Raw genomic sequence first — 17570 nt, 5'->3', positions numbered from 1 at the left:
CTCCTCACATCTCCGGTTAGGTCTGTGTTTTATCAATAGAGATAAGAGTGATGTCATGTGACCTCCCAGAATCCTCCTCACCTCTCCGGTCAGCAGATAAATGATCTCCAGGGTGAAGTTTAATATCCTCTCAATCACAAGGATCTGGTGTTTGTCCATCCTCGTTGATGTGGTCATGTGCAGGTTTATCTGTAGACAGATAGTGGAGAATGTACGGCTTTGCCTCTGATCAGCTGATTTGCAAGCTCCAATTATGTGAAAGAATAGATAACCCCGCCCTCTTACTATAAAAGTATGCTCAAGCTTTGAGAACAGTTGTGGGTCCATGGAATGTATCAGTTTTCTGTTCCCCATGTTTTTCAATGATAACTATTCATATATGTGGGACTTAAAGTTGCAGCAACTTCAAAGTAGTTCATGCACTGACTTTTGTGCAACTTGAGGGCCATTGACTTCAATGTTAACCCTCAAAAGATGCATGAAAGTCGTACCTCAATGTTATACAATGCAACAGTTGTGCAACAGTTGTCTATTATCACTGGTCAAAGCCAAAGTCATATCCAAGTTGCACCGATCCAAAGTTGCAATTCAAAGTTGGTGCAACTTTGGAGTCGTACAAGTGTGAATGGAGCCTTAAGATACAAAATCTATTGTAAATCCCATCGTGTGCCACACACTTTCTAGCTTAAGCAAAAGAAAGGAGTCCCTGTGTTTCTGTACTAAGTTTTTTTGATGTTCTTCAGTCCTCATTACTGTCACTTTAGCTACTACTGTTGCTATGATGTAGGGGCTTATAATGCAGAAGCTAAAGATGGAGGAGGACGGGGCTGTTGTTGGTTCTTTCCACCATCTGCCCCCCACCATACAATTGCAGGTGGTGCCCAAGCTGCTGCCACAAGAGTACTGTCAGCGGGCAGTGGATAAAATATATACAAAGAAAAAGCATTACAAATAATACAGACACAAGGACATACAAAGTTGGCTATTCACTATTAAGATAAAAAACCAAAATAAAATGTTACCAATGTTTATCCTTTGACAGAAGCATAAAGGAAATGGGTTTCAGGAGTACTGTACACCCAGCGACTGCTTGCGCTTTAGTTCTCGGCCCACTTTTGTATACCGGTATTACGTTTTTACCAGGTTGGGTATCTTTATACTTAATTCTTTCCCTTGCTTTACCTAATTAATGCCCCTTTATAAGGATTGACTTGTACTGTGCTTATGTATGTGGTGTCTCTAGCTGATTTAAAGAGGAGGGCCGGTTTTGAAAAAATTTTTTTTCAAAGTCAGCAGCTGCAAACACTGTAGCTGCTGACTTTTAATAAGCAGACTTACCTGTCCAGGGCGCCCGCGATGTCGGCCGCCCGAGGCTGACCCGTCCCTCGGTCTCGGGTCCCGGTGTGGCCATTTTGGCTAAGGGAAACAGGCAGTGGAGCCTTGCGGCTTCACTGCCCGTTTCCTACTGCGTATGCGCGAGTCGCGCAGCGCTTTGTGAATGGGGCACGCTGTGTTCTGGGACACACAGTTCCCAGAACACAACGCGACCCATTACCCAGAAGACACCGCACGGAGGAGAGAAGAAAGAAGATCTCTGCGGAGGAGGAAGAGGCAGATTAGGATGATGTGCCTAGCAACAGGCATTTCTGGTAAGTTAAAAAAAAAATTCATTTTTTTTTTTTTTTATGATTTTTTTCTAATTTTTTATGTATTTTTTTTTCAGGGTGGCCCTCCACTTTAAGTGGGCTAATTTTCCTATCCTTGCCCTCCCTTTTCCCCTCCCTTTTTTCCCCTTTTCTTTTCCCTTCCCCCCTTCCTTTTCCCTCCCTTCCCTCCTTTCCCTCCCCTGTCCTTGTCTCCCCCTTCACCTCCTCCCTCCCTCCCTTTCTCCCTCCTCCATCCCCCCCCCCCTTTTTCCTCTTCCCCTTCCCTCTCTCTCCCTTTCCTATTAGTCTATTTTCACCATACGTGCTTGTTGAACATTTGACTTACCAGCTATACCTGCATAATTATTTTTTCCTTTTCTAAACTTGCTACCCACAGCCGTTCTCTGCTCATTTCGCCTCCCGTGTCCACCCGGGGGTGGGATTCCCCTGTTGGGGTGCCACCCGTGCTTTGTTTGTGGGCTTCCCTTGGGGATCCCAGTGGTAAGCCGCGTTATGATTTATATTACAACTGTAATTTACTCCATGTCTGCAATATTGTAAGGTCATGGTGTGACTTTTCTGTAGTATGTAAGTCTTGAACATCATAACTATGGGACTGTATTTACTCAATTTTAGATGCGCTAAGATACCTCCTGAAGAAGCGGCTCTGTTCGCGAAACTAGTTGAGGATATCGCTAACTTGGGCACAAGTCCTCCATCTTCTTCATTCTATGGGGGCAGAGTATTGTTTGAATAATAAATTGCCAATGTTATGATGATGCATACATTTTTGTATTGGTTGTTCACTACAACATTTAAAATTTATATATTTTCTCTTTAATCAGTTATATCTAATCACTGTATCAAGATAGTCCTCCAATATCACAGGTGTGACATGGTAACCTATTCGGAGTAGTCCATGTTTAACCCATTACCTTTTTGCTCTAACTTAATGAGGATGAGGATACTATTACATAGTTTTAAGTCTTAAAACTGTTTATGAGGCATCACACTATTTACTTTGACAGAAGCATGTCGGAAAGCCCGTAATTCCTCAATCAGAGGGACCGGCTTGGTAGGAATCACCCCGTCCACATCCCCGTCTCCTCAAGTTATTGGAATATGGATGTGGGCTGGACTTTAGCTCTTAACCAATCAACCCGGGGGGGGGGGGGGGGGGGCGTGCCTGTCAAAGCCCACAGGACACTTCCGTGTTCTGAAATTAGCAGAGTTGAATTGGCCCGGAACGGCTCTGACCGCTGGGTCAGGGATAGGCTTTCCGACACCAGATGCCATATTTTTTTTAAACGGCGGGAGGTCTGCTTTAACATAAAGCGGATTCGCCGTGAGATTAATTTTATGGGTGGCGGGAGAGCTGTCCCTCCCCTCCCACCGCTTACCGGTAGTCTTCGCTGCTAACCGGAGCCGTCAGAAGCGGCAGAAACACTCCGATTCCTGAGATGGATCCGATCGCGACAGTACCAATCACTGTTCAGCAGTCGCAATCAAGCATCATATAACAGTTTTGTGTGTTTTTCCGGGATTCTAAATGTGTTACAAATACAGATTTACATGGTACACGTAGCCCAACACGTGTGCAGCCAGAAGGAATTATTTTCATCTCTCTGCAACTAATATTTTAGCTTTTATGAGAGATATAATAGATTCCTTGGATCTGTGGATATAAATCAAAGCTGGTAGACCATTCGGGGCCTCCTGACTGTCCCCTGCTGGTTCTTATAACCAACATGACTGCCGAGAAGCTTAGTCTTGTCATACCCCCCACCTTTTTAAACCACAACAAAACCCTTGCCCCCCCAAAAAGACACATAGGCCACTTTAAGTTTGAAGTAGGGCAAGGCCACAGCTCTATTGAACATCTTAGTATAACAACCTTCAGAATACAAATACCATGCCGGTCACAGTTACACCGTGAGCATCTATAACCAAACCGTATAGTCTAAGCCCTTGTACACACGGTTGGACATTCCGACGGAAAATGTCCGATCGGACCACGTTGTCGGGTAAACCGGCCATGTGTGGGCTCCATTGGACTGTTTCCATCTGAAAATCCGACCGACAAAGTTTTAGAGCTGGGCTATAAAATTTTCCGACAACATGATCCGATCGGACTTTGTCCGATCGTTTGTAGAGAATTCCGATCGGACAAAGTGCCACGCATGCTCAGATCAAATTCCTAGACCAAAGCTATTGTCTACTATCCTGAACGTAGTCCCGTCGTAACGAAAAAACGGCATCACGTTCAGAACGATCAGATTTTCTGACAACTTTGTCCGACCGTGTGTATGCAACACTGGTTTCGGACAAAATCCGATGGATTTTGTTGTCGGAATGTCCGACCGTGTGTACAAGGGCTAAGTGGCCTGTCTCCACCATCAGTGTGAGACAGGCACTAAACTGAACCCGTAATTAACTTGAGGACATAGCCCATAAAGTAATACCAATTGCTGGCAAGGTAAAACCGCCAAGGAAGCTGTGACAAAAACACAATGGGCGGGTGGGTGGGCAACTCGCTTTTGCCGCCAGTGTTCATCTGTCTTTGCTGAAGACCCAAATGGACACTGGTGGCAAAAGCACCTTGAGATGATTTATTTTATATATGTAGCGCTATACAAGTTACTCATTCATTCACGCATTCAAGTTCAACTCTTGTGACGTCAACTTCTCTCGAAAGTCATGGGACGTGCCTCTGCGTAGCTTTTTCTCGAGTTCCGGCCCCACCCAGTCACCTTGTGCCATTGTAGCCAATCCCAAAGGACCCACTCCAACTCCCTGATTAGGTTGATGCCCCGCTTGGTTGCCAAGCGTCCAGCAGTCAAGGCTCCCTTTCCTTAGGGCAGGTGCGGGTCAAGGGGCCTTCATAACTAGTAGTCTTCCTTGAGGCTTTGGGAAGGTGAGAAATCTATGTCTACGTGGAAGGGAAACATTTTTTGGCATCTAGGTGTCAACTCAAGCCTAGAAGCTTGCTCTGTCCTTTCAAATTCGAATAGAAGAACTTATGTCTATGACTGATACTACAGAATTAAACTACAACAAGAACGCTACTTCTACTGATCACGTCACCTCCGCTATTGGCAAAACTACCCTACTGTTACATTTATGCTACATCTATATTCACATTTATGTTACATAAAATGCCTAGGGTGGGGGGTCTCCTAATCCTGCCTGTGAAGGGGCATCTCTGTGATGTACAGAAAGTGCAGCAGCAGCAGCGCTGACATTTACATGGAAAAAAGTTACAATTGTGGGCAAATAATAGCACACATATGTATTTTGGGGAACTTTTGGTGTGGGTTTTTTTTTTTCTTAAAGAAGCCGGCAAGGAAATGTCATTTGCCAGCATTTTAAACTCCACTTTGTAAATGTCATTTTGCTGTAGCACATCATACAGCAAAGAGCTCACCCCACTAAAAAAAAAAAAAAAAAAAACATACCAAACCCTAAAAGAGTACCACACACACACAAAAAACAAAAACAAAAAAAAAAAACGCATGAGGTCTTCCCGGAGAACAATAAAAGACCCTTCAGGTCTGATATGAATTTTAACCAATTGCTGACCGCAATATGTAGATATATGTTGCGGTTTGCAAGTGGTTTACCAGTAGGGTTGCCACCTTTTCTTCAAGTCAAACCCGAACACTTGAGTGGTGCATGGCAATCTTTTTTTTTTTTTTTTTTTTTTTTATAGTATATACTATACATATATTTGGTGTCACTTGTAAACATCCCTTGTAATAGTAAAAAAGCATGACAGGTCCTCTTAAAAGTGAGATCTGGGGTCAAAAAGACCTCACATCTCATATTTACACTAAAATGCACAAAAAAAAAAAAAAGAAATTTCGTCATTTTAGTGTAAATGTGAGATGTGAGGTCTTTATGACCCCCAGATCTCATATTTAACCACTTCTCGACTGGCGCACGACGATGTACGTCCATTTGTAATTGCCGCCCTGCCATCGCATGCGTGCCCCGCGCGCACCGGTCGGGCCCCCCCGTGAGTCCGGTCGCGGGGTCCCGCAGACTCGATCGCCGCGGGAATACCCGTGATCGTCTCACGGGGAGGCTGAACGGGGAGATGCCGATGTAAACAGCATCTCCCCGTTCTGCCTAGCAACCAGTGACACTGATCTCTGCTCCCTGTGATTGGAGCAGAGATCAGTGTTCACTAACACACAGCCCAGCCCCCCACAGTTACTAACACGCCCCTAGGACCCACTTAACCCCTACACTGCCACCCCCTGGTTAATCCCTTCACTGCCAGTGTCATTTACACAGGAATCAGTGCATTTGTATAGCAGTGATTGCTGTATAAATGACAATGGTCCCAAAAATGTGTCAAAAATTTCAGATGTGTCTGCCATAATGTCACAGTCACAATAAAAAAAAAAAAATAAATAAAATAAAAATCGCTAATCGCCGCCATTGCTAGTAAAAAAATAAATATATAGATTAATAAAAATGCCATAAAACTATCCCCTATTTTGTAAACGCTCTAAATCTTGCGCAAACCAATCAATAATCGCTTATTGCATTTTTTTTTACCAAAAATATGTAGAAGAATACGTATCGGCCTAAAATGAGGAAAAAAAATGTTTTATATATTTTTGGGGGATATTTATTATAGCAAAAAGTAAAAAATAATGTGTTTTATTCAAAATTGTCGCTCTATTTTTGTTTATAGCGCAAAAAATAAAAAAACGGAGGGGTGATCAAATACCACCAAAAGAAAGCTCTATTTGTGGGAAAAAAAGGACGTCAATTTTGTTCGGGAGCCACGTTGCGCAATTGTCAGTTAAAGCGACGCAGTGCAGAATCGCAAAAAGTGGTCTGGTCTTAAGCCAGCAAAATGGTCCGGTCTGAAAGTGGTTAAGAGGTCCTGTCATGCTTTTTTTCTATTACAAGGGATGTTTACATTCCTTGTAATAGGAATAAAAGTGACACATTTTTATTTTTATTTACTTTTGTAAAAAGAACAGTGTAAAAATAAAAAAATAAAAGGGCAAAATAAAAATTTTTATTTTTTTTTTAAATGCGTCCCATCCCGCTGAGCTCGCGTGCAGAAGTGAACGCGTACGCGAGTAGTGCCTGCATATGAAAACTTTGACAACCATTCGGCACCACATCCAAAAGACCACCTTTCATGCGCATTTGACCCACTGCCAGATGGTATGTGTGTCCACCACTGCTGGTAAGAGTACCTCACTAAGTATTGACATTATTGATGTTCCTCGTGTTATGTGCACCACTCCCTTGTGCAGTCATCACTTCTGAGACACCACGGTTGATTCACATCTGGATCCAATTCCTCACATTGACTGTTATTTTCTAGTATTTACTAATCATTGGACTTTGAGTTGCGCATTCCCTTGGTTAAAACCCTACAATGCTCACGTGAGAGAACTACGTCAGCACTACTACCGTAGTACTAAAGACCACAATTCAGTTCAACCAAGAGTGTCGGTGTCTGGAAACAAACACTACCATACATTTTCACACTTATTTGGACAACCCCCTACTCAAGTATGTGGCCCTACACATAGGTAAAACCTTGTTGATGCCCCTCCAGTATAATGGCGAAGGGGCCTCCGATTTCTTCCAGCACAGCAAGATGGCTTTGCGAGCATAAATAAGAGCAAGTGAGAGAAAGATCCTTTGTAAAATGTGTTTTTTGTTTATTGCATTTTAAAAATTGCCGTGTAAATACCTTTGGACATAAAAAAATTGCAACGATCGTCATTTTACTCCCTAGGGTCTCTGCTAAAAAAAAATTATAATGTTTGGGGATATACAGTATCTCACAAAAGTAAGTACACCCCTCACATTTCTGTAAATATTTTCTTCTACCTTTTCATGTGACAACACTGAAGAAATTACACTTGTCTACAATGTAAAGTAGTGAGTGTACAGCTTGTATAACAGTGTAAATTTGCTGTCCCCTCAAAATAACTCAACACACAGCCATTAATGTCTAAACCGCTGGCAACAAAAGTTAGTACACCCCTAAGTGAAAATGTCCAAATTGGGCCCAAAGTGATAAATATCAAGATGCTCAACATGTTTCACTCATAAACGAGTTTCTTCAGGAGCTTAAAATACCATTGACATGTGTAATACTGTATGGATACAGTATTACACATGTCAATGGTATTTAAAGCTCCTAAAGAAACTCGTTTATGAGTGAAACATGTTGAGCATCACATTGATTGAGTTTCAAAATGATTCTTCAAAATCGTCATGTATTGTATGGATTTGTATCTGTGCTGGTGTTGTTTTAGCAAAACTTGTTATTGTCTGTTTTGTTTATAATAAATTCTCTGAAAAATTTTATTTAAAGCTCACTTTGAGTAATTTTTGATACCGTTAAAAGTCCTGTGAGGTTGGTCACCTCCCCCCATGCTCTATACTTAATATCAAATTTTTGGGATGTGGTATCTTTAAGCTTTGGTGGCTCCACTTCGTCATTTAAATAACCATTCACACAGGGGTAACTTTGGATCCGACTTGAAGTCATCCCAAGTTGCGCAACATGATAAAATCACTGTAAGTGAATGAGAGCCGTCTTAATGCACACTACTGAAATCGCTCCGACTTCAGAAAAGGTTCCTGTACTACTTCAATCCAACTTCTAGGCGACTTGTACCCATTGATTTCAATGGAAGTTGCCTCCAATGGAAGTTGCCTCCAAGCAACTTTCCAGGAAGTAAAAATAGTTTTCTAGGCAAAACCCTCCCTCCCACAGAGCTGATTATTATGTGATTGGCCACTGGCAAAGTCCCCTGTCCTGGAGGCAACTTCAAGCTTCCTGGTAAGTTGCCTCAAGTCGCGCTGTGATTCATACTCAAGTCGTGTCCAAGTTGCCTCCCAAAGTCTCGCTGGAAGTCGCGTTGCCCCTGTGTGAATGGACTCGTATACAAGCTGTACACTCGCTACTTTACACTGTAGACAAGTGTCATTTCTTCAGTGTTGCCACATGAAAAGATAGAAGAAAATATTCACAGACAATGTGAGGGGTGTACTCACTTTTGTGAGGTACTGTAAGTAGTTTTCTAGCAAAAATATCGATTTAAACTGGTAAGCAAAAAGTGCCAGAAAAAGACTGGTCGCCAAGTGGTTAAGGAAGAAATAAAACGAAAAGAAAAGAAAACATTTGATCTTCCTAAGAAAAGAAATCCATACCGGACCCCCAATCTGAGCATGTAGCCTTGCTGGCCAAGGAAGAGAAGGCGAGTGTGCGCCCCCTCCTGTACCATGCCAGGCCCCCATTTCCTCAACATTGGGGGGGGGGTGGTACTTTGCCAGGGTAGCCCTCTGGTAAAGCACCTTATCCCCATGTTGATTAGGACAAGGGCCTCTTCACTTCAACCCTGGCTCAGTGATTGTGGGGGTCTGGGGGCAGGTTGAAGCTTATGGAATCTGTAAGCCCCCTTTAACAATAAGGTGGCACACAGATGCTGTCCACCCATGTGAATAGTAACAACCAATGACAGTTGGAAGCTGTCAAGTGTAATAGCGGAATGCCCAAAGAGCCAATGTTCAGCCTGGACTTATGTCTGGACCGAGCCTTGCACTCCATAACCTGTACAATGAAGAGAATGTTCCGGCCCCGTAAGTGGGGGAAATGTTCTGCCCCTGAAGGGGTTAATCTAGGTTTCCCCCATATATATATGTGTATCGTCATCTGCTGGAGATAAAAGACATCACAGTGACTATGGAGGAAGAGGACGGACATGACAGGGGAGTTACTGGGTGTAAATAGAAAATAAGATCTTATTACCTCCTCTGCTGCCACTTCCAGCAATGTCTCCTCTCTACTTCCTCCCGACTCACCTCTCACCTGGAAGTTCCTGTTCATCCACAGTATCTCTTCCTGTTTGTACCTGACATCACTTCCTGTCTGTATTTCAAGGTGTTGTCCTATCTCAGTATAAATGAGATCAGCACCTTTTGGAGCTCGGAGAGAAACATACAGTGAACAAAGCTGTGCGCATACCTTTAACCCTTTCGCTGCCAGAACTTTTTTCTTCTTATTATTAAATTTTTTTTACATACATGTTTAACCACTTCCCGCCCGGTCAATAGTAGATTGACATCTTGGAAGTGGTTCAGTTATCGTTATCCTGACTGGACGTCACATGACGTCCTTCAGGATAACAGCCGCCACAGGCCCGTGGGGGCACGCATCGCGGCGATCTGTGGTGCAGTGTGTCAGTCTGACACACCACTACACCGATCTTGGTAAGGAGCCTCCGGCGGAGGCTCTTTACCACCTGATCAGCCTTATCCATTCACGGCTGATCACGATGTAAACAGGAAAAGTCATTGATCGTTTTTTCCTCACTCGCTTCTGACAGACACGAGTAGAGGAGAGCCAATCGGTGGCTCTCCTGACAGGGGGGGTCAATCAGCGCAGCCCCCCCCCCCTCAGATGCTCACACTGGACCACCAGGGAAGCCCCCAGGACCACCAGGGAAGTGGGCAACATGTGGATGGCCAGGTATGTACCCCATGGCCATCCACATGTGCAAATGACAGCCCAATCTGTGCCAATCAGTGCCCACAAATGGGCACTGACTTGCACCATCATGTACCAAATAAAATCAATGATGACCAGCAATACCCCCCATCAGTGTCATCAGTACCATCCATCAGTGTCCAGCTGTGCCACGTATCATTGCCCATCAGTGGGGTGTCACTAGAACATAATACTGGGGAGTCAGGAGGCCATGGTACTGGAGGGTCAGGAGGTCTGGGGTGTCAGGAGGGTATGGTATTGGGGGGGGGGTCAGAAGGAAATGGTACTGTGGTGTCAGGAGGGAATGCTGCAGAGTGGCGTAGGGAAGGTGTAGCGGCACTGATCCCTCCTGGAAATCCTCTCACCTTCCCATATGGTATCCTTGGATTGGGGGGGAGGGCCGGTGGCGATGAGCTTGCAATATCCAAAGGGAGACCTTGGGCATGTTCGGAGAAGAACTCAAACCCACCCAAGCTATTCTGGAGACTTTCCCCTGCGGCTTGGGATTGAATGAGTGTGCGCATGCGCCTCTCTGGGGCAACAGTGGAACATCTTCACTGTCTACTCATCACCTGTGGGCGATCAACGGTTTGCTGACCCCCACCCTAGAGAGTAAAATGGTGGATTTTTATTGTTACATCATATTAGCGCAAAGGTCTTGGAAATGCAAACGTTCAGTAAAAAATACACTAAAGTCAATTTTAGTTCACATAAACGCAATAAATAACCAAAAAGTGCCTGGACAGAGACTCCACCCTGGACCTTTCCTGGGGAGTGAGAAGAAGGACAGAGGGAGCCAGTGCCACAGAGAGATAAAAACCCCTCTGTGAAGCACATGCCTGTCTATTACCTCCTCTTGTGGTTCCCTTTCCTGTCCATGGCAAGCCTGTGTGTGGAGGAGGATGCCAGTTGTCACTGATTAGTGGCCCATACTCTGAGCCTCTCTGTCTAGGATTTCCAGTCAGCCAACTGGCCTACCCATCTATCCAGCCAGACACAAGCTATCCCACTCAGTTGTCTAGTACAGGTTCAGTTAACCCACCTTGTTGTGAAGCCCAGGCCCAGCTAACCCATGCAAGTTGTTGAGTTCAAATCCACCTAGCGCACCCCACATTGAAGCCTTATTAGGAATTAGGAAACACAGCTGTCAAGCTCAGGTCCACTTAGCCCACTCAGCTGTTAAGCATTGACTTGTCTAGTCCATTTATCAGTTAAGCCCAAGGCTCAGTCATCTATCAAACCCAGTGTTGCAGTACCCAGCTTTGTGCAAAAGAGTTAAACTAGACTAATTACTACATATTTCCTTGCTGACCAGTATTAGCCTTACTAATCTCTTGCCCGTTTCCTGCCCATGACCTCTGCCTGGGGCTGACTACTTTGTTGCCTAATTTTTAGTGTAAAGGCTTTACGCCATAGCCATTCTGTTTCAGCTACACCCCTGGTGGGGGCAATCAAGAGGGTCGGGACCTAGGGACAGCTTGCAGCAACATAAACCACTAAGGTTCCAGGCTGTCTCCACCATCAGGAGCTCTGGGTAAGGTCAACTGTCACTTGCTGTCACTTAGACTCCACACCTGGAGCGTTACCTGTCAGGGGATGCCCTAACAGTAAGATACAGTCATGTATTCAGGTAACAGAGACAATGCTCCACTTGCAGAACTTCCAAACAGATCTCAGAGCTAAAGAAGATTTTTCCAACTAGAGATTCTTATCCTATCACTTTCCAGTCCTCCTGATTTTAATGCTGCGCCTCCTTCTGGCTCAGCTTCATCTGCTGCACCTGAGCACATAGTTCCTCTTCCAGGATGTTTTTCTGAAGATTGCAGCCAATATAAAGGTCTTTTGCAGAATTTGCCTGGGGTTTTTGTCTGATGTGTAGCGCTACTCCAGTAGGAGCTGTAGGATTTACTGTTAAGGTATTCCCTAATTTATGGCCCACAGCCAGGCTCACAGCAGGCTCATTCACTCTTTCTTCAAGGACCAGTCTAGGGGATGTTGTTTTTGTGGTTTTTATTTTTGGATAACTTGGAAAGGGTTGAGGGAAGTGGTGGGATACTTCAAAGATGAGAACCATGTACAACGTAAGACAGTGGTCATCAACCCTGTCCTCAGGGCCCTCTAACAGGTCGGGTTTTATGTATTACTTTGGGGAGATGCAGACTAGAATACTGCAATCACTGAGCAGCAAATGATATCACCTGTCATGTTTTTCAGTTATCTTCCAAACCTGGCCAGTTAGTGGGCCCTGAGGACAGGGTTGATGACCACTGACATAAGGACTTGATCTTCTTGGGCCTGAAACAAACACTAGACTTCAGCTTAAGTAGAAATAGTTAGAGCCACAAGAGCAAAGTCCCTTTAAGTAGGAGATTAAATGGAGAGAGCGCTTCGGAACACCAGCTGGTGTCCTCGTTAACAGACCCACAGCTGACTATAAGGCACAGAGGGGTAGCTAGAGCACAAGGTCCCCAAGATCTCTCAATGTCTGTACTCACAAGGCCCAAGGACAATCTTCTAAGCGACACCTCCAGTGATACCAGACAGATCTTTGTCATACAGCTCCCCGCAGTCAGCTTCTTTTTTAGCACCTGGATTTCCACATTCCTCCTCACAGGTTGCCCACCTGAGGCCTCACCAACAGAAGCTTCTGCTTAAGAGGACAGCGTGCCCCCCTCAGGCTGGATTCATCCACTGTGGGAAAAGACCCAGAGCTCTGTGTGCTTCCAGAATAAATAAAGCCCCCCCAGCATGCCATCAAAGCCTGCTTCTCTGGGATAGACTGGGGCTGCAATGCATTCAAAGCCTGCTTTTCGGGGTTAGACTGGGGCTGCACCCATATGTAGCGTCGGCTCCTGAAGAGCACGCGCTATGCGTTTTTCAAAGTTAAAGTTATGCCTGAACTGCAGTTAGGTTTGGGTACAATTGTTCAAATTTAGACTTTGGCATCAGTCTGACTGGACTGTGAGATGTTCAGCCTGGCCACAGGGGGCACTGTCTCTTCTGGCAGGCATGGAACTATGATCTGGTTAGGCGATTAAGTTACTCTCTCTCGGAGGCCGCCCAGTGGGAGTGGCGCTGTCGCTGTGCTTTCTGGGAGAGGGTATTTAAGATGCGGATGTCACGTGGTTAGGGGTTCCGGTCCAGAATGATGTACTGACTTCATGGTCCTGGTCCTCCTGACCAGCCCCCAGGAAGGCTATGGCCTGGGGTGCGGATCCACCCGATTTTGATGTCTTGGGGCTGGCTAGCCCGAGGCAAGGAAACTAAAGGAGGATTCTGAGGTGGTTGGGTGCCGTCTCCGGTTTGGAAGAGACCCAGTAACTTCAAGCATTCCAGGGGAGGACTCTTCAGAAGACCATGTACGGGTTGGTTTCTTAGTAAGAGCCTGGAAGGGCTGAAGTACCCAAGAGAATCCGGTCTCGTGGATATCGCCAAGCTGGCTGAAAGATCCAGGTATCCTACGAGTGTTCTTCAAGTTTAGTTTCCCTACGTGTTCTACAACAAAGTCTGTGGCAGAGACATTATCTTGTACGTTCTACAACAACGTCTGTGACAGAAACTTGTTCCTAAGTTAGCACCTTGTTGGCTGCTAGGCCTTGTGAGAGAAGGACTGTCCAACTTCAGTGAACATCCAGTTGCGAATGGCTATTCTCTGGATGCAGTCAAAGTGAGCAAGTTCTTCAACATTTTGACTTTGACACTAAGAGTACCTGAACTTCCTTTCCAACCCTCTGATCCCAATTTAAGAGACTGTTCATTGTCCACGTTTTGCAAATAAAAGTGAAAGGAGGAGAACAGAAGGTAACGGTAAGCCCAAATCTAACCAGCGGCTCCTTCCGGGGTAGTGCTACACATATTCATGCCGCACTCTTCATAACTCCACACCCATCATCCAGAAACTTCTCAAGTTACCTGGATACAGAGGGAGCAATCAGGCAGACTGGCAGCAGCAGAGCACACAGAGCAGACCTAACTAAACAATCACAGCTCACTGGGTACAGTGAGCTAAACAATGCTTTTACCTTACGCAAAATTACAGCCACACTGACTACAGTGTGGCAACTACATCTTCCTATCAAAAACACACTAACATGTACTACTACTTAACTATCCTAGCACCTACCCAGGAGGGTGCTACATTTGGAACAGGGCAACAAAGCCTTAAAGAAATGGCCCGGACACTAACATTAGGGGGAGGGCCGACATGACGAGGGTGGGGGCTGTGAGGCTCGGCTGGCTGAAAGGAAAAGGTATAGGAGGCGGGCCCTTGAGCGGGGGGGATGACGAGGAAAGGGGGCGGAGTCGGCGTGCAGAGTTCAGTGCGCGCCGAGGAATAGGAAGCAGGAGGAGAGTTTTTTCCCACCCTCCCTCCCTACTTGTGATTTTCAGTTAGTCCAGGTGTAGTGGTATGCGGGTGTGTTTTTTCCTGTTTTCGGGGTGGCGGTTTGCTTCATTTTTAGTTATTTGGGTAGGTTAGGGGGAATTAGTTGTCGTAGCAGCGTTAGGTCTATGGGGTCTTTGAAGGTGGTGCTGGAAAAAATAATGGAGGTTTAAGGGGGTTGGGCACAGATGGAGGTATGGGTGTCCTTTTTTCTCCCTTAAAAGGTTAATAATGGAATGGAGGAGGTTGTATCTGGAAGGAAGTTGCTGGTTTGTCCCTGAGCTTGCGTAGTTACACGGCGGGGGGCCTGTTTATGGTTTACCGATACAACTGGTGGGTTAAAATTCTAATTTACTTTCAAAGACCTCTAGATCAAAAAATGGGTTAATGCTGGATGTATACAGTGGTGTGAAAAAGTGTTTGCCCCCTTCCTCATTTCCTGTTCCTTTGCATGTTTGTCACACTTAAGTGTTTCGGAACATCAAACTAATTTAAACAATAGTCAAGGACAACACAAGTAAACACAAAATGCAATTTGTAAATGAAGGTGTTTATTATTAAAGGTGAAAAAAAATCCAAACCATCATGGCCCTGTGTGAAAAAGTGATTGCCCCCCTTGTTAAAACATACTATAACTGTGGTTGTCCACACCTGAGTTCAATTTCTCTAGCCACACCCAGGCCTGATTATTGCCACACCTGTTCACAATCAAGGCATCACGTAAATAGGAGCTGCTTGACACAGTAAGGTCCACCAGAAGATCCTTAAAAGCTACACATCATGCCGAGACCCAAAGAAATTCAGGAACAATTGAAAGAAAGTAATTGAGATCTATCAGTCTGGAAAGGGTTATAAAGCCATTTCCAAAGCTTTGGGAATCCAGCGAACCACAGTGAGAGCCATTATCCACAAATGGCGAAGACATGGAACAGTGGTGAACCTTCCCAGGAGTGGCCAGCCGCCCAAAATTACCCCAAGAGCGCAGCGACGACCCATCCAAGAGGTCACAAAAGACCCCACAACAACGTCCAAGGAACTGCAGGCCTCACTTGCCTCAGTTAAGGTCAGCGTTCATGCCTCCACCATCAGGAAAAGACTGGGCAAAAATGGCCTGCATGGCAGAGTTCCAAGGAGAAAACCACTGCTGAGCAAAAAGAACATCAAAGCTCGTCTCAATTTCTCCACAACACATCTTGATGATCCCCAAGACTTTTGGGACAACATTCTGTGGACCGATGAGACAAAAGTGGAACTCTTTGGAAGGTGTGTGTCCAAGTATATCTGGCGTAGAAGGAACACTGCATTTCATAAAAAGAACATTATACCAACAGTAAAATATGGTGGTGGTAGTGTGATGGTCTGGGGCTGTTTTGCTGCTTCAGGACCTGGAAGACTTGCCGTGATAAAAGGAACTATGAATTCTGCTGTCTACCAAGAGATCCTGAAGGAGAATGTCCGACCATCTGTTCGTGTACTCAAGCTGAAACGAACTTGGGTTCTGCAGCAGGACAATGATCCTAAACACACCAGCAAGTCCACCACCGAATGGCTGAAGAAAAACAAAATGAAGACTTTGGAGTGGCCTAGCCAAAGTCCTGACCTGAATCCTATTGAGATGTTGTGGTATGACCTTAAAAAGGCCATTCATGCTCGAAAACCCTCTAATGTAACTGAATTAGGACAATTCTGCAAAGATGAGTGGGCCAAAATTCCTCCAGGACGCTGTAAAAGCCTCATTGCGCGTTATCGCAAACGCTTGGTTGCAGTTGTTTCTGCTAAGGGTGGCCCAACCAGTTATTAGGTTTAGGGGGCAATCACTTTTTCACACAGGGCCATGATGGTTTGGATTTTTTTTCACCTTTAATAATAAACACCTTCATTTACAAATTGCATTTTGTGTTTACTTGTGTTGTCCTTGACTATTGTTTAAATTGGTTTGATGTTCCGAAACACTTAAGTGTAGGGATGAGCCGAACACCCCCCGGTTCGGTTCGCACCAGAACTTGCGAACGACCCCCGCGTTCGGTACGAACGTTAGAACCCCATTGAAGTCTATGGGACTCGAACGTTCGAATTGGAAAGTGCTAATTTTAACGGCTAATATGCAAGATAGTGTCCTAAAAAGGGTTTGGCGACCTGCCTCCTGCCTCAGGGGACATGGGTCACTGCAAAAAAAAGTTTTAAAAACTACCGTTTTGGCGGGAGCACTGATTTTAATGACGATTAAAGTGAAAAAAAAAAGTGAAATATTCCTTTAAATATGGTGCCTGGGGGGTGTCTGTAGTATGCCTGTGAAGTGCCACGTGTTTCCCGTGTTTAGAACAGTCCCTGCACAAAATGACATTAAACGGAAATAACACCATTTAAAACTGCTTGCGGTTTTAATGTTATATCTGGTTCCTGCAATATGGTTGAAAATCATTGAGAAACATGGCATGGGTAGCCCTCCCTGCCCATTACCAGCCTATTTGGGTCTTGTACGCATATTAAGGGGAACCCCGTACCCATATTAAAAAAAGGAAATGCGTGTGGCCGCCAGGCCCTATATACTCAGAACAGCAGTATACAGGCGGTGCAAACAAGACAGGGACTGTGTAGGTTTGTTGTGTTAAGTTGAATCTGTTTGTCATTTTCAACCGGTACATTTTTAAAGTGTAGCTCCAGTCAAAAAAACTATCTTTAAGCTTTTTGGAAAACATAGGGAAGGGTTATCACCCCTGTATAATTTGTTTTGTCGTCCATCTTTTTTCATCTCACTTGCTGCTGTCTCCTTGCGTTTGCAAGTAGGAGATGTTTGTAAGTTGGATGTTTGAAAGTAGGGGCCTGCCCTATATTATAGCGGTATGTACTGGGTACAGAGCACGCAGACAGCACGCACTATCTCCTAACACTACTGACTGCAAGCTCTATTATTAACCACTTGTTAGCCCAATGTTTGCATAAAGTGAAAGATGAAGTTATGCTGAGTAAATAGATATCAAACATGTCACTCTTCAAAATTGCACATGCC

At 44.9% G+C, this 17570-nt stretch overlaps 1 protein-coding gene across 1 annotated transcript in view; it reads right to left on the bottom strand.

Annotated features, from left to right (window-relative positions):
* Positions 1 to 9490, bottom strand: part of LOC143989472 (gastrula zinc finger protein XlCGF66.1-like) — a 29329-nt gene extending 19839 nt beyond the window's left edge. The window contains exons 1-3 of the mRNA XM_077489610.1: positions 9442 to 9490; positions 2297 to 2375; positions 82 to 189 (exon numbers count right to left, since the gene is read on the bottom strand). Coding sequence (XP_077345736.1) covers positions 82 to 177 — 96 coding nt within the window. The 5' untranslated portion in view covers positions 178 to 189; positions 2297 to 2375; positions 9442 to 9490. The remainder of the gene's footprint in view (positions 1 to 81; positions 190 to 2296; positions 2376 to 9441) is intronic.
* Between the last annotated feature and the right edge of the window lie 8080 nt (positions 9491 to 17570).

The sequence above is a fragment of the Lithobates pipiens genome, unplaced genomic scaffold (assembly GCF_037356315.1).
Source record: "Lithobates pipiens isolate NorthernLeopardFrog02 unplaced genomic scaffold, aLitPip1_a1.2 Scaffold_18, whole genome shotgun sequence".
In the NCBI taxonomy this organism is placed as follows: Eukaryota; Metazoa; Chordata; class Amphibia; order Anura; family Ranidae; genus Lithobates; species Lithobates pipiens.
This window is presented reverse-complemented; position numbering and strand designations above follow the sequence as displayed.